Consider the following 23,289-nt stretch of genomic DNA (forward strand, 5'->3'; position numbering starts at 1 on the left):
TTGATACCGAGCTACATGAGATATTGGGACAGATGACAAAGCTGGAGCAAAGAGGTAGGTTTTAAGGAGCGTCTTAAAGGAGGAGCGAAAGGCAGTGCGGTCCAGGGAGGGAATTCCAGAGCTTAGGACCTAGGCAGCTGAAGGCACGGCCACCAATGGTGGAGGGATTAAAATCTGGCATTTGCAAGAGGTCACAATTGGAGGAGCACAGACATCTCAAAGACTTGTAGTGCTGGAGGAGGCTACAGAGAGGGAGGGGTGAGGCCATGGAGGGGTTTGAAAACGAGGGTGAGAATTTTAAGCTTGAGGCGTTGCTGGACCGGGAGCCAGTGTAAGTGAACGGGACTCGGTGCGAGTTAAGATACTGGCAGCAGCGTTTTGGAGGAGCTCAAGTTTATGGAGGGTGGAAGACGATCGGCCGACCAGGAGAGCACTGGAATAGTCAAGTCTAGAGGTAACAAAGGCATGGCTGAGGGTTTCAGCAGCAGATGGGCTGAGGCAGGGGTGGAGTCAGGTGATGTTAGAGGTGGAAGTAGGCAGTCTAGGTAAGATGGTGGATATGTGGTCAGAAACTCATCTCGGTATCAAATATGACACCAAGGTTGCGAACGGTCTGGTTCAGCCTCGGACTGTTGCTGGGGAGAGGGATGAAGTTGGTGCCGCGGGGACTGAAGACAGTGTCTTTGGTCTTCCCAATATTTAGCTGGAGGAAATTTCTGCTCATCCGGTACTGGATGTCAGACAAGCAGTGTAACAAATCAGACAGTGGAGGGGTGGAGAGAGGTGGTGGTGGTGAGGTAGAGCTTGGTGTCGTCAGCGTACATGTGGAACCTGATAGTCTAAAGAGCTAACTGTACACTTTATCAGAATGTTACACTTGTGTTGTACACCTGTGCTGAACCTGAAATATTGGTGATACATATTCATTTAAAATCAAGCACTTCTTTGCCCTTCATAGATTGAGTTTAAATTTAGTACATTAGACAGTTAAATCCACGTCTCAACCAATTTGTGGGCTGTGTATGATTTAAATGTTTTCGGGTCCGGTAGAATCCTGTTTAAACATTATCATACCATAGAATTATACAGCACAGAAGGAAGCTATTCAGTCCATCGTGCCTGTTGAGCTATCCAATTCGTCCCACTCCCCTGTTCTTTCTCCATATACAGTACCTGCAATTGTTTTCCTTTTCAAGTATTTATCCAATTCCCTTTGGAAAGTTACTATTGAATCTGCTTCCACACCCTTTCAGGTAATGCATTCCAGATTGTCATAACTTGCTGCCTTTATTTTAAAAAAAATCTCCCATTTCCTTTTTTTTGCTAATTATCTTAAACCCGTGTCCTCTGGTTACCGACCCTCCTGCCAGTGGAAACAGTTTCTTCCTACGTACTCTATCAGACTCCTTTATGATTTTGAACACCTCTTAAATCTCCCCTTTAACCTTCTCTGCTCTCGAGAACAACCACAGCTTCTCTAATCTCTCCACGTAACTGAAGTCATTCATCCCATTCTAGTAAATCTCCTCTACACTTTCTCCAAAGCTTTGACATCCTTCCTAAAGTGTGGTGCCCAGAACTGAACACTGCTGCAGCTGAAGCCTAATCGGTGATTTACAAAGGTTTAGCATAACCTCCTTGCTTTTGTACACTATACCTCTATTTATAAAGCCAAGGCTTCCATGCTTTTTTAACAGCCTTCTCAACCTGTCCTGCCGCCTTCAAAGATTTGTGTATGTAAGCCCCCAGGTCTCTGCATTCTCTTTAAAATTGTACCATTTAGTTTACATTGCCTCTCCTCATTCTTTCTACCAAAATACATCTCTTCACTTTTCTCTGTTAAATTTCATCTGCTATGTGTCTGCCCATTTCACCTTGTCTATGTCCACCTGAAGTCTGTTACAATCCTCCTCACTGTTCACTTGAGTTTTGTGCCATCTGCAAACTTTGAAATTATGCTCTGTATACCCAAGTCCAGGTCAATTAATAAAGATCAAAAAGAGTCCTAACACGGACCCCTAGTGGACACCACTGTATACTTCCCTCCAGTTTGCAAAACAGCCATTCATTACTACTCTCTGCCCTTTCGCCAATTCCGTATCCACGTTGCCACTGTCCTTTTAATCCCATGGACTTCAATTTTGCTAACAAGTTTATTGGTACTTTATCAAACGCCTTTTGAAAGTCCATCTACACAACATCATCCTCTACCTTCATCAGCCCCCTCTGTTACTTCATCAAAGAACTCTGGCACTGCTCCCATGTCTAAGGAGGATTGGAAGATTGTGTCCACGACCTCTGCCATCTCTACCCTTACTTCCCTCAGCAACCTAGGATGCATCACATCCGGACGGGGTGACTTCACTACTTTGAGCGCTGCCAACCTTTTAAGTACCTCCTCTTTAGCTCTGTTTATCCTATCCAATTTCTCTACTACCTCCTCCTTTACTGTGACATTGGCAGCTTCCTCTTTAGTGAAGACAGATGCAAAGTACTCATTTAGTATCTCAGCCATGCCCTCTGCCTCCACAAGCAGATCTCCCTTTTGGTACCTAATTGGCCCCACCCTTCCTTTGACTACGCTTTTACTATTTAGATAATACTTCTGGGTTCCCTTTTATGTTAACTGCTAATCAATTCTCAAAGTCTCTTTGCCCCCCTCATTACTTTTTCAGTTCTCTACTTTCTGTATTCGCGTCTAACATAATTACATTTTTCGAATGACATCCTACATTTATTGGAGAAGCATTTGCACACATTTTCACAGTAGCTTACATACACAAATTTCAAGCCACACACAACCCCTAACACACAACCTGATGACCCCATATTCAGCGAAGATTCACCAGGCTGATACCTGGGATGGCAGGAATGACGTATGAGGAGAGATTGGGTTGATTGGGCTTATACTCGCTGGAGTTTAGAAGAACGAGGGGGGATCTCACTGAAACTTATAAAATTCTGACAGGACTGGACAGACTAGATGCAGGAAGGATGTTCCCGATGGTCGGGGAGTCCAGAACCAGGGGTCACAGTCTAAGGATAAGGGGTAAGCCATTTAGGACAGAAATGAGGAGGAATTTCTTCACCCAGAGAGTGGTGAACCTGTGGAATTCTCTACCACAGAAGGCCGTAGAGGCCAATTTATTAAATATATTCAAGGAGTTGGATATATTTCTTAAGGCTCAAGGGGTATGGGGAGAAAGCAGGGACAGGGTACTGAATTTGGATGATCAGCCATGATCGCATTGAATGGCGGAGCAGGCTCGAGGGGCCGAATGGCCTACTCCTGCTCCTATCGTCTATGTTTCTATGTGCAAAAATGTGAGCCCTGACGTACAGAAATGTTAAAATCTGATCTACATGAAGGCTGCTTCCTATACCCCGGTTACTCTTGTTCTTCAATTTCCAGTCTGGTCTATTTCCCATCATCCACCATCATCTTCATTCGGGCATCCATTGTCCTGCATGCCACTTGCTCTCTGCGGGGATATTCACCACTGTTGCTCCTTTTACTTTGTTGCTACCTCTGTCTGGTGCCATTGTCTTTTAATTTGCTTCTATTGCAGTTGTAGGTTTGAACACTTGGAAGTTTCACCCGTAGTTCTTTAAACTTCCTGGGCCTGGAGGACTAGTAAAGGCGGCTTCCTGATTGGTGCAAAAGGGCTGCTCCCTCATTGGTCTAAATCTACCAATTGGGGAGCAAACTTTTCCAATCCTTTAGGCCTGGGAAGTGTAAACAGTTGAGACTGAACAGAAATCAGTCAGAATTATGCACAAGCCCCAAAAAAAAGTTACTCCCGAGGGCTTCACATGCTAGGTCAAGAGTTTGTGGGCCAGATTTGTCCCACATCTTGGATACCCCTGCATTGGACTAAACACACACATTTTCAAATGTGGCATTCTGTCCAAAATGTCTTGGTATTCCCATCTGGAATTTGTGGTGAACTTGCCGAGAATAGAAAGGTCAGTAGAACACTGTTGATCTAACCATGCTTCAGCCACGTTGGATGCAAATATACAGTGAAAGTGTTTTGAATAGAAAGGAAGTCACTTTGGCTACAGGCTTATCTAAGTACTATGATCTTTCCACTCATTTAATTGAAACCATATTATGGTTGGGAACTTTAGATTATTCCTTATTTTGAGAAATTGTCCAGTTATTCAGCGCCTTTTATTTTGCAGATCATTTGTGTACCACAGCTATCCAGTTCAGAGAATGTCCCCCCTTTTCACACTTCACCAGTATAATCTTATCTTTGCTCTGACAATCTCTCAATTGGACTTCACTTTTAACATGTTGGGAATACTCTGTTTCAATCTTTCAACTCTAAACTGTGATGTGTCAATATAGGCCCTCCCAACTAATTTGTCTCTGCTATCAGCATATGTTTTTATTTTTAAGTGTGACAATTTTGGTAACAAATGAGAGAATTAATCTCACCTGCAACATATTTGTAAGGAGTAATTTTTAAATAGCAGGACAAGAGTACCAATGCTGAACCCGTTAGGCTTACAGACACTGCAGTAGCTTAATGCTCGATTTTTAGCAACACGGGCAACTGAATTCATTGGATTGGCCTCTGAGTCTCTTTCATAGTTGTTCTTAGAAGGAGGAAAAAAAAGAATGGGATTCCTCCAAGGTTTGTCCGAGTAGTTCACAGCAACTGGTCAAGTAAACAATGAAGAAAATACAGTTGTCATTAATTTTGCTCTGAACTCTTGGACTTCCATTTAAGTCTCAGTATTATCACAGAAATTTGTTTCTGAAGCACATTTATGTACGTGTATTGGGAGTCGGCTTTTAACTTTTCTGATATCACCCCCGAATGGCCTGGCTCTAATTTTAAGGTTATGCCCCCTTGTTTTGGACCCCCCCACCAGAGGAAATAGTTTCTCTCTCTCTACCCTGTCAACTCCTTTAACCATCTTAAACATCTCAATCAGATAACCCCTTTATCCTCTGTACTACAGGGAATTCAAGCCTAGTCTATGCAACCTGTCCAGCCCGGTGTCGTTCTGCTCAATCTGTGCTGCACCCCCTCCAAGGCCAATATATCCTTCCTGAGGTACGGTGCCCAGAACTGAACACAGTACTCTAAATGGGGCCCAACTAGAGCTTTATATAACTAACATCACTCCCACCCCTTTGCATTCCAGCCCCATGAGATAAAGGCCAACGTTCCATGCGCCTTTTTAATTATTTTTTGTGCCTCTCTGCTAGCTTTTAGTGATTTCTGTACTTGGACCTTTAAATTTCTCTGCTCCTCCACAGTTCCTAGCTTCTTGCCATTTAGAAAATACTCTGATCCATTTATCTTGGGTCCAAAGTGGATGACCTCACAACTTTCCCCACAATGAACTCTGTCTGCCACAGCTTTGCCCACTCACTTAATCTATCAGTGTCCAGTTGCAACTTTCTGCTCCCGTCTACACTATTTACTATGCCACTTAACTTTGTGATGTCAGCAAACTTGGATATATGGCTTTCTATTCCTTCATCTAAGTAACTTATAAATATAGGGCCAAAATTTATGGTCTCCGTGATGGCATACGCCATTGTAAGCCTTCTGAAAGGCCCCGTAAGTTCCGGGTTTCCGTATACACGAAAACCTGGAACTTGCGATCCGTCATGGTACGCCTTGACCGATCATCTGAACCGACTAGAAATTCACTTTCGTTGGTGCAGAGTTGGGCTATTTGTCCAACTACTGCCCAGCAAATGCCCATGAAACTATTACGGCTGGTAAAAGCAGGCATAGGGCCTGCTTTCACCAGCGTAAAGGTTATTATAAATACATTTTAAAAATTTTAAATAAAAACTTAATTACAGGAAACTTTGAGTTATCCGGAGACGAACCATCCAGCAAGCTGGAGCCACCAGCAAAAATCAGGAGCCGTTTTTTATTCTTTTCGTTTGTTTTCTAGTCAAGCACTGCAAGGTCTGTAGCTATAGCAACAGCTTTAGCTACAGACGCTTGCAGCTGCACCCAACTGTTTAGAAGCTGTTGCTAAGCAACAGTGTTTGTTGTCAGATATGGAGATAAGAATCTCTATCTTTCAACATTAACTCTGGAGTGTCCGGCAGTTTTGAGGGAACGGCAGCAGCTCGGTCCCGTCGGTGCCGGATAGCGCACAGTTTCCTGTAGTTTATGCAAATATTGGCCGCAATTAAAATGTTTAAACTTTTAAATTTTTTTAATTGTATTTGCTGTAATGAAGGGACTTTAAATTTGAAAATCAGAACATTTATGTTTATTACAGTTGTCTAAATTGTTTAATTATTTGGGGGTTCCAGTAGGGTTTATAGGGGATTCCGTTTGGAAAGGAAATCCTCCTTTCTCATTGGAGGACCTGGCCCACGTAATCCCAGAGATGTTTCTGAACCTCCTGCGTCCCTGGGATCCATGGGCCTTTACGCAGGCGTTCGCCTGGAGGCCCAGGACCCGAACTCTCAGTAGCTTTGGAGCCAGGAGGTAAGTTTGTAGATCTTTCTCGAGTCAGCGGCGTATGCCACCGACCGCAAATTCAGGGCCATTGTGAAAAGCGAAGGCCCCAGTACAGATCCTTGTGTGGGGGTGTGTGTGTCGCATCCTGCCAATTATCCCTACTCTCCATCTCCTAACCAATTCCCTACCCATGACAGTAGGTTGCGTCCAATTCCATATGCTCCCATTTTTGTTAAATCTCTTATCTGGAACCTTACTGAATGCCTCCAATCTGCTCCATTGCAATAATGTTATCTTTATTGTCAGGATTTTTTTTTTTTAATGTGTTCAAACTGGCTTGTTATTTCTGTGTTGGATATGATTAATTAAGTCACAATAAATCTCAATAGATTAAGACAAAATCTCCCACTGAGGCTATGAATTGGAACTTGCAAGTGTGATGTTAATTGTAATTTTTTTTTTAACTTGGTTTCAGGTGGACATGCATAAAGTGAACCTGGAAGTGATCAAGCCATGGATTACACAGAGAGTGACAGAAATGCTTGGGTTTGAGGATGATGTTGTTATTGAGTTCATCTTCAACCACCTTGAAGAGAAGGTAATAATTGGAAACACGAAAGAGTATTTAAAACGTTATTGTGATGTGGTTTTTCACCTGGACTTTTGGTGAAAGAAAGTTATGTAAAGTGTCAGGTTTGCTTGTTTTCTACACAGTTAATGTTGAAGACAGTATAAAACGTGGTTAAAAAGCTGCAAGGATAGCTTTAAATATGGCAGGATTCTTGGGGACCATTCAGCACTTTCAGTTATTTTCACAAGGGTACATTGAGAATTTTTTCCTGACTCACTTTCTTCATAAAATACTCAATTTGGAAATTAATTTGGGTTCTAAGATGGAATTTATGAATGTTACAGATTTAAAAAATATATATTTAGGTAGCTTAAATTGAGTTCACTTTCCTGAAATTTTCCCAAATTTAAGGAAACTAATTTGAATGTTGATGAATTATGTTTTTGACCAATCAGTTGAATGTATTTGCATATACAAGGTTGGGTGCTCTTCCTTAAGAGTGCTTAATATACTCTTGTGAGAAGCAGTTGAAAATATTGAATGACTCCTTCAGTTAGCCCTCAGGTAACAAAGAAAATCCATCTTGTATGTGTTCTTACTTGTTTTGTTGTATAATAAGCGCCTTTGACAGCATTTTTCTAATGATCGTGTGATTTATGATTTAAAAGGCCTGAACCAAAATGGATGTTATTCCGTCTGAAGTATAGCACCATCACCTTGTTAGGTCACAGCAAAGTGAATTCCAATGTCGCTCTGACCCTCCTCCCTTGATGATGCAGTGTGTGTTTGGAGGTGAGTTGTGTAAAGTGACCAGACGCAAATCCTCATGCCACTCAATGAAGAGCACTCGGACAAACTTTACACTGCTCAGAAGTAAAAAGTGGAAAGCAAAACAGTAGCCAGTCTAGATGAGGAAAAATGTACTATTACAGATAAAAATTGTTTTTGTAATCTGAAAACTTGATATGGCCTTTTAGTGAAGCTTTAGGCTTATTAATGACCAATGTGCAAAAAAAGTAGTTTTTTTTTTTTGAATCTTTCAATTAAAAATCAAGATGTTGGAATATTTCTGGAGGGCTAATTGTTTTATTAAAAAAATACTCAAAACTTCAACTCGCCACTGCAACCCAAGGGATAATGAGACTCCATCTTTCATTTTGGGGAAGAATGTTTAAAAATGATGATATAGGAGGAAAGTCATGTTTGATGTGGATCTACAAATGGTACTGAATTTGTGCAGCCATAAGGTTCTACACCCCTTTTCACGCGACTGAAATGTATCCTTAACATTTAAATGTGTCTGATCTAATTTGTCCGTAGAAACGTTCAGGCTTTTTTTATTTTATAAATGAATAACATGACAGCGGCTATACTACTAGATAGAATTCTGCATGGAAGCAAGGTGTTCATTTTGAAAGAAAGAAAAATTGTCCTCTTTTTGCTCTGCTTGAATTGTACCTCTTAATAACTGATCATGGAGTGGCATTGATGGTGGATGTGGAAAAGTTTACAACCCAAACCATCCTACCCTCCCAGTTGCAGGAGGATGCAAGCAGCTCACAAGTGAGGGGGGAAAGGAAATAGTGTAGATTTCTGTGTTAGTCTGTTACATTAGTAGATGCAGTGTAAGCGGTATTACTTGCTAGCATGTCTGAGACCCCTCGGAACTGCCAGAAGATTCAAAGTAGTGGTAAATTTCAATGTAACCAAATTTCTGTGCATCTGCTTACAAATTAAATTATCTTAAAACATTTTAAACAGTAACGTGTATGCTCTACATATGTATTTGGATATTGAACAAAGATGTTTGCTTTTGTAAACATACAAATAATTTGGCATTAGTGGTGGAATATTTCTAAAATAATAAATCTTTGAACAGGGACAGTCCAAATTAGCAGAAGAACTAGCTTTCTTTGCAGCCCAGTATCTACCCAGCAGTAATGGATTTAGATATGTTGATTACTATAAGCATAGTCAATTTAATCTAGCAGTGCTAAAAAGCATAGCATAAATCTCACAATTATAATAAAGCAGCATTAATAACCATGTGCTAGCCCTGATTTAGATATGTGCTAGCCCTGATTTTGATCAATTATAATCGGTGGAAGAAGCAGCATGTATATGTCGTAGTTCATTGCATTAATACATTGTAACACAGTTTAGGTGCTTGCATGTTATTAGATATTGTAGTTTAATCTAAAACTCAGATTTGGAGGTAGCAACAGCTCTGTTTCACTTGGAGCATGAAGGCAAGTTTATTTAAGCAGAAGTTTAATATAAACTGTTCATTTTTCTTTTATGTGGCTGTTTACTCATTATTGCTTGTTCGTCTCTTACAATTTAGATAAATGATATAACATTATACTCAAGGTGATTGAGTTGCAGTAGGGAGTCGGAAGCAACCCAAGGGAACATCTTTCTCTACAGGGGACTTGGAACTTTGGGTTCAGGAGTCGACCAGAAGAAATTGAAGACCTCAGGACTCTGTACTTGCTTTGTGGTGTTCTGACACGTTTGTTTTTTTTTACTGGACCTCGTTGCTCTGGCAACCTATGTGCAGTACCCATTCACTAAAACTACAGAAGGCCCATTGGCTATTGTCAGGAAATAGTGAGAGGCAGTCTGGCCTCGTAAATGGGATTTAAGTGGATTGTTCATATTGAGAGAAATTTTAAGAAGACAAAGCTGACACACGGCCAATTTATATAGGCTGATAGATCAGGGAAATGGTATTGATGATGCACAGCACAGATAGAAAAACCATTAATGTAATTTGCTATTATCTAAAGTATTGCATCTGTCAATTTTGTCTTTAGAATACTGAGGTAGATTGAAAGTAGTGGAGTGAACTGCTTTTGGATTTTTCCAAATAACCTTCCTGCTTTCATGTTGTGTCTGTTGCAGAATCCAGACGCAAAGCTGATGCAGATTAACTTGACGGGATTTTTGAATGGGAAGAATGCAAGAATGTTCATGGGCGAGCTGTGGCCGTTGCTGTTGAGCGCACAAGAAAACATCGCAGGAATCCCCTCTGCCTTTCTAGAACAGAAGAAAGAAGAAATCAAGCAGAGACAGGTAATCTATTTGAAGATCTGTGTGAAGTTGATCGAGCTGGTATTCTAGGTTGAGATCAAATGTGTTGGAAGAGCCTTCATTCTAGACCATCTTGCAAATTACTTATCTGACAGGAATTGTCATTTGCATATATGGATAAAAGCAGTTCTGTTTGGCTTTCTTGAGCAATTTTATGCAACTCCACTATACCTGTATTTGATCTGGGAATAGTTTACGATGAGTCGTTAAGCCAAGACAATGACAAAAGCTGGAAGGAGAACAGGCTACAACTACTTATATTGAAAATGGAAATTGAAAGCTGAATATGAACATTGTCTGAATTTCTCACCTCTTCCTTTTGTTGGTGTCTCTTGCTCAATTTATGTCTGTGTACCCTTTTGGTCATTGCATGTAGAGAGATTGGTGGCTGCTGCTTTAATTTTGGTGTGGAGTATTATCCAATTTCTAAGCCAAGTAACAAGTTGGCAATTGACTCTGGATCCAATTTGGTGACCAGATCACAAGTTAAGGCAATTGGTTGGCTTGTAGTACTTGTTGGTTCATCGATAGTAGCTTTGGGGGGAAAAAATGAAGGATTTGATTGCTTTTGAGGTGTGAGATTAGTATGAGTCCACACTTCCAGGTGCACTGCAACACAATGCTAGATACAAGACACTTTGTTATATACACAGCTAGATACAGAATGTCCAGAATCACTTCGGTTTTGCTTTGTTCTAAGCGTTCCTTAATTAAAAAGTGATTTTTCTCCTTTAATTTTGTGAATCTAGGAAATAGCTGAAATGACATGGTGATTGTCAATGGCGGAGCAGTGAAACAGAATATTACGGACTATATATTTTCTCCTGCTCTTCACAGCTTTATGAATTCCTTATCATTGCAGATTGAACAGGAAAAGCTAGCTACCCTGAAGAAACAAGATGAAGAAAAGGAAAAAAAGGATAAGGAAGACAAAGAAAACAGAGAAAAGAGGGACCGATCCAGAAGTCCAAAGAGGTGATTAAGAATGAAGTCTATCGTCAGGTTATGGTTCAGTCCAGTGGTTGGGTAGCGTATACAGTCTAGTCCTCTTCATTCAAGTTAGATGGAAAATCAACTTTTTTAGCGGCAAGTTCCTACTTTGCTTTGTTATTTGCTAATTCCACGCTTTACCAATGGCATGATGCAAAGGCAGTCAAGCACACTGCATCAGTTGCTGCCTTCAGTTCTTGTATCATATAAGCCATGCTAAATCGATGCACTTAATAGGATAAGATAATCTCTTCTCTTGCATCCCCTTTTTACCATCCAAAAGAAGGTTGATATTGTTCACTATAACCCAAGGCATTTCACCAACATTGGTGAATTTAAGTGCTAGACAGTGCTGTGTGTATCAAGACTTCCCCAAATTTAGCATGGGAAATAAATGTTCTTTGCTAGCATCTGCTATAAATATTGTACATTTAGTATACATTTTTTTCAGGGGTGACAATCGTTAAGATTTTAGCTTTTCTTTGAAATAGTTTAATCCTTTTAAAATTAAAATAAAGTTTCAATAGTCTTTTTCAATGTCTTTAGTTTGTCTCATTATGGCCCAAAGGCATTTGCTGCTGGCCACTAAGTAAGCTGCCCACAGAGATCTCTGTGGTGAGAAGCTTGCCTTTTTCGACGCGTAATTGATTGCAGTGCTCTGTAGTGGGAATTCCCTAGTGTGATCTGGTGTGACGTCAACAAGCTGTCTAAGCAGCCAATCACATTGCAGAATTCTCAGACAGGGAACCAGGAAATGAGAAGCTGCTTTTATTCGGAGTTTTTATAAACATTACAGAGAGCAAAAGAAATACTGGCGCTCTCACATGGGGATAAGGTAGAACCTGAAATATGAACAAACTTTGAAAAAAAATTAAACTTAAAAAAAAAAAAAAAAAGTTTTTTAATAATTGTAAATTTTATCATAATGAAGAAATTTGACACGCCGCAAAATTTAAAATTAGTTTTTCAGGTCCATAACGTTGGTTTAGCAGTTAATACTCTGTTAAAACCCCAAGGCTTAACATTTTCACAGATTGTTGGCTATGGGGGACTGACTGGCCTCCTGTGCTGTAGATTTCTATGATTCTATGTTGCATTGTTTTAAATTGGTTTCTGTTAATAAGGAGACCATAAATAAATGCCGAGGGATTTGGTATGGGTGTTCTGATTTGTATGATGCCTTTTAAAAAGTCATGAAAAATATTGAATCATTCTAGGTATTTGGTGAATTTTAAGTCGAGTTGAAAATCTTTTTCCATTGGCCTTTATGTGCATTTCTAATCTAGAAAATCAGCAGATTTCAAGGAATACAACAATGATTTCCAATGAGAAGCTATACTACCTTAGTCTGACAGATTTCAGTGATACTTTCTGATCTACCTTTTTTTAGAAAAACAGTAATGGCGACTATTAATAAGGGCTTCCCTTTGGAAGTATTTTAACAAGATTTATGATGTAATTAGCAAAACCTTGCTGGCTTTTTAATATACAAATTTTAAAAGAAAATTAACTGTTGCAGGCGTAAGTCAAGATCTTCATCACCCAGGAGGCGGTCCCCAGCAAGAAGGGAGCGAAAGCGTTCTCCCTCTAGGTCTCCTCGTCGTCGGACTAGAAGCCGGAGCAGAAGTGCTTCTCCAGTGTCTACAGTTAAGAAGCCAGAGCAGCTGTCACCTGAGCCAGATCTCTCTCTCAAAGAAAGGAAAGAATCCCCTGCTCCAGAGGCAACTTCAACAAGGTTAGTCATTGTTTTTATTGAAGCTTCCCTAACTTCAGTAGGGAGCATGTAACATCTTGCCTACATTAAGGTTTGGGAAAAATTATGAGTTCAAAATTCATCAATAACATTTAAGAAATGAACTGGAAATAGTGAAATATTGACCTGTAATTTGCAGTCAGCAGCAAAGCAAAGGCATTCGCCACTGGCCTCGAAGTAAGCTTTCCACAAAGATCTCGCGATCGCTGTGGCGAGAAGTTCGACTTTTCCGACGTTCAGTTGAGATCAGTGTCAGTTAATGGGGAATCCCGAGCACGAGCTGCTGTGACGTCAACAAGCTGTCTATGCAGCCAAACACAATGCAGAATTCTTACAGACCAGGAAGTGAATAAGCTCTTTTTATCCTAACTTTTTTAAAATGTTAGCGAGCAAAACAAAGATTGGGGCTCTTGCATGGGGGGAAAAGGTAAACCTGAAATAAAGTTGAACAAACTTAAAAAATATTTTTTTTTTTTTTTTACTTAATTGCAATTTTTTAATTAAAATTGATAAATTTGACACTCCATAAAATTAAAATTAGTTTTCAGGGCCATAACGTTGTTTAGCAGTCAATAAACTGTGCTAACCCCAGTTACACCTAATCCAAAAGGATCTAACTTTTAATGCAGTATTTTACAGCGATATTACTGCGGAAAAGCCAATGTTTTCATCAGTTTCACTGATTGCCGGCTGTGGGGGCAGGGGGTGCTGCTGGAGCGCAGCCAGTGTCGGAGCAGTAAATGACTGACCGCAACTTCGGGATTTTTTCGTTAGGATGCGCATGCGCTAAATCCTGAAGTTGCGGTCAGTTTCAAAGGGGTCATAACAGCGAATGCTATTTGTTCACTGTTATTACCCACCACACATTTCGGCCCATCGTTTCTGTTAACCGTGGATATAAACTGCATAGTAATTTCTGATGAATTTAATGTAAAAAAAAATAAAAAAAATTGGATGTTACAGAAAATGAATTTAAACTTTATTTTATTTTCAAGGGCTTACGCTACTGGGAAGTGAATAGGGTTACGTTATTAGGAACCAAGGTTATGTTTGGAGAGAAAACAGATTTGTATGATGCCTATTAAAAAGTCATCATGAAACATCCTAAATATTTGGTGAATTTAAGTCAAATTGAAAATCTTTTTCCATTGGCTTTTATATGCATTTCCAACTTTAAAAAATAAGCAGAGTTCAAGTATAGTGCAGCGATGAGCTCTCATTTGTTACTTTTAAATGACTAAACCGCTCGAGTCACACTTGTATTTAAGTAATCATTTAAACCTTTTCATTCGAATAATGCTTGTTATTCCTTTGATCATTGTATTCAATGTAACTCTGGGAGAAAGGAAGAATTCATGAGGATATACTTATGACTAAAACATAGTGAAAGTTGTTGTGAACATTCTGTCATGCACATTGTGGCTACATCTAGATAAGTCCATAAATTCAGAGAAAAATTCAACACTCTAATTTTCTGCTCTTCTATAGTGATATTCTGAAGGAAATCAAACCTGCGACACCAGAGGTGAAGGAAACTTTATTAGAACAACCTACAAAAAAGGAGAAGGAAAGAAAAGAAAGGAATCGGCATCGATCACGTTCACGTTCAAAATCGAAGTCTAGGTCCCGTTCACGCTCTCATTCAAGGCCAAGGAGGCGCCCTAGGTCCCGGTCGAGGTAAGTTATTTGTTTTTTTTCCCCTAATTAATTAACATTTTAAAATCACAGTTTATAATAGTTGACAATCTCAATTTCAGGTCCTATTCACCTCGTAGACGGCCCAGTCCAAGACGGAGGTCTCCACCTCGAAGGAGGAGCCCACCAAGACGTCTGCCACCACCTCCACCTCCTTCCAGACATAGAAGGAGTAGATCCCCTATTAGAAGGTATACATTTAATTTCAAATCTTCTTCAGAACTGTTATAAAAGCTAATATTTTAAATATACATTTTACTTGCAGATCAGCTCCATGTATTTAATATACTTTTAAAGTTAACACCGTTACTGATTTTGAAAAAGAGTAGCTGAAATGAATATTTGGAAAACTATCAGATCAACATTTTGTTAGACTATTTGCACTAAATGTATTAGCTGTCCAACTGAGCGGTTTATTGTAATGATAAAAGTTACCACTAATCTCCATTTCTTAGTATATCCTATTACCTCTGATGAAGTACCCTAGCAACCTATATCAAACATGTCTAGGTCTTTGTGTATCAGTCCTATGCTGGCGTTGTGAATGTACAGTTTACTTTTTGGAGTTTACAATAGAATTTGCATTCTGCAAACCAGTTTTAGCTTTGGCCAAAGCAGTCATTCTCTCTTCCTCTACTCAAATAAATAATTTCCAAAAGACATCCTGATTTGACTCTTAAAAGTAGAATTGTTTGGCATCCTTTGCCTGTAAAGTATGGCATTTCTACGGCATTGCTTTCTGGTAGAAATTCAATAATTGAAATTGCACTGATTTGCTGAAGGTTTTGCATTTCACTCACCCACTAACTGGTGGGAGAATGCCCTTGAATTAGGCCAGTACTCTCGGGTATTTCCACAGGACCATGTAAGGGGCGGAGTCTCCAACTGCCTCAAACAAGGCCGGTGGTGTGGAAGAAGCCGTGACCAGGGACGCAGGTACTTCCAGGCATGGAGTTCCTGTGTCTTCAAAGAGGGTTAAACTGTGAATCCCTTGTTGATGGGCTCAAGCCTGGGATGTGTCCTGGATCCTTGAAAAAAGAATCTTGATAAATTTTGTCTACTTCAAAAAAGGTTTTTGAACCTCATGTTCTTAAGCAGGTGATCTCAATCCGATGACCTCAATCTCCATTTGTTTTAGTTAATATCTATTCATTTTAATTGATGAAATTGCCCTGAAAATGTAATGAAGCAATATTTGTGTGAATTGTCACTGCCATTGTGTTGATCATTCTGTATTTCTATCCAGCCATGGGAATTAGCTTTACATTTTTCTGCTTTGAGTAGGTTGGGGGGGGGGGGGGCAGTAAAGCATTTTAAAGTCGAGCTTTACAGTATGTTTCAACTTAATTCCCGCAGGCGCCGATCTCCCTCAGTTTCTTCCTCGGGCAGTAGTTCCTCTTCCTCTTCCAGATCAAGGTCACCGCCAAAGAAGACAAAACGCATATCAATCAGTCCACCCCGAAAACCTCGCCGATCTTCCCCATCCCCTGCTACTCCACCCAGGAGACGACATAGGTCACCTGTGTCTGCAGCAAGTCCAATTCATAAGGGACCACGGTTGTCATCTCCTCCACATATGAATCGGTCAAGGAAAAGTTATACCTCCGTTTCCCCTGCTAGGCCAGGTAAGTTTTATCCAACTAAGCATGCAGACTTCTTTTGGCATTGAGGTGATTTTAACAAATTAGACCATTTCTGCAACCTAGGTTTTTAAAAAAACATTTCTCTGAAATGGGAGACTGGTTAATCTGATTTAAAAAGCCAGTTCTTTCATCTCTATTAGTGTACTACTTGAAATCCAGCCCTGAAAATGCAGTATCTTACCTGCTAATCGGTCAGATTATTTTATTTTAGATAATAACTGTTGCTAATGGGTATACTGGTGGAAACGTTCATCTGTACTGTCCTTTTAAAATTAAGATGTGGGCAGACACAAGGGTGCAAGTATTTTCTATTAATGCATCCCAAGGGGGTCCCACACAGTGAGTCACTCAAGTCACTTAGTGTAGACCTGGGAGAAGGCTCTCTATTTTTGTGTTCAGGAAATGATGTGCAACATAGGTTAAATGAAAGGAGAGAAAAATAAGTGGAGAAATGGATGCTCAGATTAATCTATATATTATTTAAATTATTTTGTTACAGCACCAAAACGGAAAGGGAGTGCGAAGCATGAATCTGTTTCTCCCCCTCCTAAACCAAGAAGATCAGAGCCATCAGACTCAGGTTAGTGTTACCATACTTGGAGAAATCCCATTGATGTTTAAAAGTGGATGAGTAGAGGTCAAAATTGCCATCTGTTGGCTCTATCAAGCATGATTAATGTGACCTAAAATCCTCCCTCAATTGCGATTGCAGTTCTGATCGTAATGTCAACCAGTGCTTAACTTTGTTGGGGAGGGTCGAAAAGTTTAGTGGACTTTTTTGTTCAAAATGCCATATTCTTGCTACGATTCCATTCTATTCCCAGTCATTCTTGGATTGGACCAGATGGTTTGTAACCTTTGCGTCCTACTTTGCTCGGAGCTGGGCATCCAATCCCATATCTTCTCCATTGCAAAGACTGCCTACTTCCATCTACCTCTGCCACTCCATCAGCTGACCTGCTGAAACCTTCATCCATGCTGATGTCGCCTCCAGACTCACTAAGCTATTCCGATGCTTTCCTGACTAACCTCATCCTCCACGCTCTGTAAACTTCAGTTCATCCAAAACTCTGTTGCCAGCATTCTGTCCTGCTCACCCATTAATCAGTCTTATTCTCATTAACACGCAATGCCTCTAATTTAAAGCTCTCCTCCTCATATTTAAATCACTTCATGACCTTGCCCCTCCCAGTCTCTTGTAACCTCCTCCAGCCCCGTAACCCTCCCCAAATGCTCCATTCATCTGACTTTTAGGCCAGTGACAATGAAGGAATGGCAATATATGTTCAAGTCAGGATAGTGTGCTACTTGGTCCCATGCACCAGTTGCCCTGTCCTTCTAGTTGGTGGAGGTTGCGGGGTTTGGGAGGTGCTGCCAAAGAAGTCATGGTGAGTGTGGTAAACCACTGTTTGTATTCCTGTTTGTATTCCACTGTGTACATGCCTGGACATGCCTCGGCTGACTCCTCCCACAGGTCCTAGTATAAAGGTGACTGCTCCCCAGCCCTTGGTATCCTGGACCGGTCGACCACTCGAGGCAGACCTCCATTCTGTTGTTAATAAAAGCCTTTAGTTACTCTTCTAACTCTCAGTCTTTTATGAGTAATTGATAGCGCATCAATTTTATTAACAACATTTTTATAATGGAGAAGATCCTCACACCAGCATGCCTGGACTTAGACCATCGGGAGGCGGACTCATCCACCAAGTTTACTCACTGGCTTAAGTGTTTCGAAAAATTCCTGACCGCCTCCGAAGCAATCAAATCGGACGAGGACAAACTGGATGTCCTGACCTCCAAAGTGAACCACCGAGTGTACTCGGTCATCCAAGACGCGACCTCGTACGCGGATGCTATCAAGCTCCTCAAGGACCAGTACACGCGCCCAGTGAACGAAGTGTACGCCAGGCACCTCCTGGGGAGTCGTAAACAACAACCTGGGGAATCGACCGTGGAATACCTTCAGGCACTGTCTGTGCTTGGCCGGGCCTGTGGTTGTAAGGATGTAAAGGCCGCCGTGTACACAGAGGAACTTATCCGGGACGCTTTTGTAGCGGGCCACAGATCCAATTACACACGACAGCGACTGTTGGAGCAGAGTAACCTCGACCTCAACAAGGCCTCTGAACTCGCACTATCGTTGGATGCAGCCTACCAGGGCATGGATGCCTACTCCTCTGCACCGTGGACGCCGCGGGGAATGACAGCCTGGGACACGGTAGGACCGCCTCATAGCGCCGTGCCACCCCAGCCACACCCCAACAACGGCCCAACTACCGCAGCAGTGTCCCAAGGCCAGACAGCAGTGCCCCAAGGCCAGAAATGCTACTTCTGTGGCCAGGCAAAACACCCCAGAGCGCGCTGCCTGGCGAAAAACGCGATCTGCTCGGGCTGCGGGAAGAAGGGACACTACGCTAGCGTCTGCAGGGCCAAAGCCACCCCGAACCCCAGCAGCGCCGCGTGTGGGCCATGCGGGCTGCCATTTTGGACCTCCCCGGCCGTGTGCGAATCACCGGTACAGCAGCCATTTTGGACGCCTCCAGCCACATGGGGATCATGGACGCCGCCATCTTGGACGACAGCCGGGACGCAGCAGGCCCCCGACACCGCCTCATCTGATACCCGCAGCGACACACCGACCCCTACGCTGGCATCCGTTACACTGGACCAAGCGAGACCGCACCAACTGGCCAGTTCCACAATGGACATTAAGGTAAATGGTCACGATACAATCTGCCTTTTTGACTCTGGGAGCACGGAGAGCTTCATCCACCCCGACACGGTGCGGCGTTGCTCTCTCCCAGTCCTGCCTGCGCAACAGCGGATTTCTATGGCCTCCGAGTCCCAGTCGGCGGACATCGGCGGCTACTGCGTGGTGACACTCGTAGTAGACGGGACCGTGTACGATCATTTTAAACTTCTGGTCCTGCCTGACCTCTGCGCTGCCGTCCTGCTGGGGTTAGATTTTCAGTGCCACCTTAAAAGTGTTACGATGGCGTACGGTGGACCCCTACCCCCACTCACAGTCCGCAGCCAGCAGCTTCCAAATTGCCCGCCGCGCACCAGGTGCAACCTCTCCACACTCAGTCACCCCCCCACCACTGTTTGCTAACCTCACCCCCGACTGTAAGCCCATCGCCACAAAGAGCAGGCGATACAGTGCCGGGGACAGGGTTTTCATTAAAACCGAAGTGGAGCGGCTCCTGAAAGAAGGGATTATTGAGGGCAGCACCAGCCCCTGGCGAGCCCAGGTTGTGGTCGTTAAGACCAGCGAGAAGCAGCGCCTGGTCATCGACTACAGCCAGACAATAAATCGCTACACCCTGCTGGACGCCTACCCACTCCCCCGTATAGCTGATATGGTCAACCAGATCGCGCAGTACCGCGTCTTCTCGACCATTGACCTGAAATCAGCGTACCACCAGCTCCCCATCCGCCCTGAGGACCGCCAGTACACTGCCTTTTGAGGCAAACGGCCGCCTCTATCACTTCCTTAGGGTTCCCTTTGGCGTCACCAACGGGGTCTCCGTCTTCCAAAGGGAGATGGATCGGATGGTAGATCAAAATGCGTTGCAGGCCACTTTCCCTTATCTGGACAATGTGACCATCTGCGGCCGTGACTTGCAGGACCATGACGCAAACCTCTCAAAATTCCTCCGCACCGCCCAACTCCTAAACCTGACATATAACAAGGAGAAGTGCATATTCCGCACAAACCGCCTCGCCATCCTTGGCTGTGTTGTGGAACACGGAGTCATCGGCCCCGACCCCGACCGGATGCGTCCCCTTATGGAACTTCCACTGCCTCAAGGCCCTGAAGAGGTGCCTAGGGTTTTTCTCCTATTACGCCCAGTGGGTCCCCTACTATGCGGACAAGGCCCGTCCGCTGATCAAGTCCACCTCTTTTCCCTTGACGGCAGAGGCCCGCTTAGCCTTCCACCGTATCAAGGAGGACATTGCCAAAGCCACCATGCACGCAGTGGACGAATCCATCCCCTTCCAGGTGGAAAGCGACGCGTCCGACTTTGCCCTGGCCGCTACCCTCAATCAGGCGGGGAGACCCGTGGCCTTTTCACGAACCCTCCAAGGCCCGGAGACCAGACACTCCGCTGTTGAGAAGGAGGCCCAGGCGATTGTGGAGGCTGTGCGTCATTGGAGGCACTACCTGGCCGGAAAACGATTTACCCTGCTCACTGACCAGCGTTCAGTTGCTTTTATGTTTAACAACAAGCAGAGGGGCAAAATCAAAAATGACAAGATCTTGAGGTGGAGAATCGAACTTTCCACCTACAACTACGAGATCTTGTACCGGCCCGGGAAGCTAAATGAACCCCCGGATGCGCTATCGCGTGGCACCTGCGCCAGCGCGCAGATCGATAGACTACGGGTCCTCCACAATGACCTCTGCCACCCGGGGGTCACCAGGTTCTTCCACCTCATCAAGGCCCGCAACCTGCCTTACTCTATTGAGGAGGTCAGGACCATGACCAGGAACTGCCAAGTCTGCGCTGAGTGCAAACCGCACTTTTATAGACCAGACAGGGCCCACCTGATAAAAGCCACTCGAGCGCCTGAGCGTTGATTTTAAAGGGCCTCTCCCCTCCTCCGACCGCAACGTGTACTTCCTCAATATTATTGATGAGTACTCCCGTTTCCCGTTCGCCTTCCCCTGCCCGGACATGACCAGTGCCACGGTCATTAAATGTCTGAACAACCTCTTCACCCTGTTCGGCTTCCCCAGCTATATCCATAGCGACCGGGGCTCATCGTTTATGAGCGACGAACTCCGTCAGTACCTGCTAACTAGGGGTATTGCCACAAGCAGGACCACCAGTTACAACCCCCGGGGGAACGGACAGGTGGAAAGAGAAAATGCGACAGTTTGGAAGGCCGTCCTGCTAGCCTTAAAGTCTAGGGGCCTTCCGACCTCCCGCTGGCAGGATGTGCTCCCCGATGCGCTCCACTCTATTCGGTCACTGCTCTGCACTGCCACTAACGCCACCCCTCATGAGAAAATGTTTGTCTTCCCAAGGAAGTCCACATCAGGGACATCGCTACCGCCATGGCTGACGTCCCCAGGGCCGGTCCTACTGAGAAGACACGTGAGGACCCATAAAACGGACCCCCTGGTCGAGAGGGTCGACCTCCTCCACGCCAACCCCCAGTATGCTTGCATCGCATACCCGGACGGGCGGGAGGACACAGTCTCCATAAGAGACCTTGCACCCTCGGGGACCACAGTAACCCACTACCCACTACCACCCCCCCCCCCCCCCCCCCACGATCCGATATCCAGCCCCAGCAGGCCTGGGCCCCGCGACCCGCTCGACATCTACGAGGACGACACGCCTGTGCCACAGCCTACGCTGGACTCGACGCCGGAAGCTTCACTACCCCTGCCGTCGCCACGCCGATCACAGCGGCAGACAAGACCTCCGGAGAGACTCCAATACACGAACTTTTAATACACTTCACCCCGCCGGACTCAATTTTAAACAAGGGGTGAATGTGGTAAACCACTGTTTGTATTCCTGTTTGTCCTGTTTGTATTCCACTGTGTACATGCCTCGGCTGACTCCTCCCACAGGTCCTAGTATAAAGGTGACTGCTCCCCAGCCCTTGGTATCCTGGACCGGTCGACCACTCGAGGCAGACCTCCATTCTGTTGTTAATAAAAGCCTTTAGTTACTCTTCTAACTCTCAGTCTTTTATGAGTAATTGATAGCGCATCAGTGAGTTGCTGCAGTGCATCCTGTAAATAGTACACACTAGCCACAGTACGCCGATGGTGGAGGAGTGAATGCGATAGGGTGCCGATCAAGTGGACTGCTTTGTCCTGGATAGTGTCAAGTTTCTTGTGTTGTCAGAGCTGCAACCATCCAGGCAAGTAGTTATGCTCTCTTGTTGGAGATGATCTTCGCTTGTGTGGCACGATTGTTACTTGCCACCTATTAGCAAAGCCTGCCCATTGTCTGTCTTGCTGAATAGGTGCATGGACTGCTTCCTTATCTAAGGAATTGTGAATGGAGCTGAACAGGACAATCATCAGTGAACAGCCCCACTCCTGATCTTATGATGGAGGGAAGGTCATTGATGGAATAGCTGCTGATAGTTGGGCCTAGGCTGCTGGCCGGAGGAACTCCTACAGCAATGTCTTGGGGCTGAGATTATTAGCCTTCAGTGACCGCAATCATCTTTCTCTGTACCAGATAATGACTTCAGTCACTAGTGTTTCCCCCTTAATCCCCATTGACTTCAGTTTTACTGGGGCTCCTGGGTGACGCACTCCATCAAATGCTGCCTTGATGTCAGGGGCAGTCACTGTCTCCTCACTTCTGGAATTCAGCTCTTGTGCCCGTGTTTGGACAAAGGCTATAATGAGGTCTGGAGCCGAGTGATTTTGGCAGAACCCAAACTGCGGTGAGCAAGTTATTGAAGAAGTGCCGCTTGAAAGCGCTGTTAACTCCTTCCATCACTTGCTGCTGATGGGGTGGTAATTGGCCTGGTTGGATTTGTCCTGCTTTTTGTGGACAGGACATACATGGACAATTTTCTACATTGTTTCGTAGATACCAGTGTTGTAGCTGTACCGTAACAGCTGAGCTAAGGGCACAGCTAGTTGTGGACGAGAGGTCTTCAGCAGTACAGCCGGGATGTTAGCGGGGCCTGTAGCCTTTGCACTGAGCCGTTTCTTGATGTCACGTGAAATGAATTGAATTAACTGAAAACTGGCATCTGCGCTGGTGGGGACCTCTGGAGGAGGCCAAGAAATTTCACCCACTCGGCACTTCTGGCTGAAGATGGTTGTGAACACCTCAGTCTTGTCTTTTGCATTCACATGCTGAGCTCTACCATCAGTGAGAATGGGGATGTTCATGGAGTCTCCTCCTCCCGTTAGTTGCTTAATTGACCACCATTCACGACTGGATGTGGTAGGATTGCAGAGCTTTGACCTGATTGGGATCGCTTTTCTCTGTCTATAGTATGCTACTTCTGCTGTTTAGCATGAATGTAGTTTTGTTTTCTTCACCTGGGTGGCACCAGATTTTCGGGTAAGTCTGATGCTGTTTCTGGCATGCTCTTCTATAGTCCTCG

At 43.7% G+C, this 23,289-nt stretch overlaps 1 protein-coding gene across 6 annotated transcripts in view; it reads left to right on the forward strand.

The window, feature by feature from the left end:
• The window catches only part of srrm1 (serine/arginine repetitive matrix 1), a 54,643-nt gene that overhangs the window by 9,999 nt on the left and 21,355 nt on the right, over nucleotides 1-23,289 (forward strand). For 5 of the 6 annotated variants that reach the window (XM_085962631.1, XM_085962634.1, XM_085962630.1 and 2 more), the window contains exons 3-10: nucleotides 6,925-7,047; nucleotides 9,925-10,095; nucleotides 10,976-11,088; nucleotides 12,623-12,838; nucleotides 14,345-14,533; nucleotides 14,614-14,742; nucleotides 15,908-16,176; nucleotides 16,694-16,774. In XM_085962631.1, coding sequence (XP_085818757.1) covers nucleotides 6,925-7,047; nucleotides 9,925-10,095; nucleotides 10,976-11,088; nucleotides 12,623-12,838; nucleotides 14,345-14,533; nucleotides 14,614-14,742; nucleotides 15,908-16,176; nucleotides 16,694-16,774 — 1,291 coding nt within the window. Of the gene's footprint in view, nucleotides 1-6,924; nucleotides 7,048-7,688; nucleotides 7,813-9,924; nucleotides 10,096-10,975; nucleotides 11,089-12,622; nucleotides 12,839-14,344; nucleotides 14,534-14,613; nucleotides 14,743-15,907; nucleotides 16,177-16,693; nucleotides 16,775-23,289 lie in introns of those variants that run through there. The other variant, XM_085962633.1, reaches the window with a different exon arrangement.

Source organism: Somniosus microcephalus, chromosome 20 (genome assembly GCF_052327205.1).
Source record: "Somniosus microcephalus isolate GS21.2 chromosome 20, FLI_Smic_1.0, whole genome shotgun sequence".
NCBI classification, from domain to species: domain Eukaryota; kingdom Metazoa; phylum Chordata; class Chondrichthyes; order Squaliformes; family Somniosidae; genus Somniosus; species Somniosus microcephalus.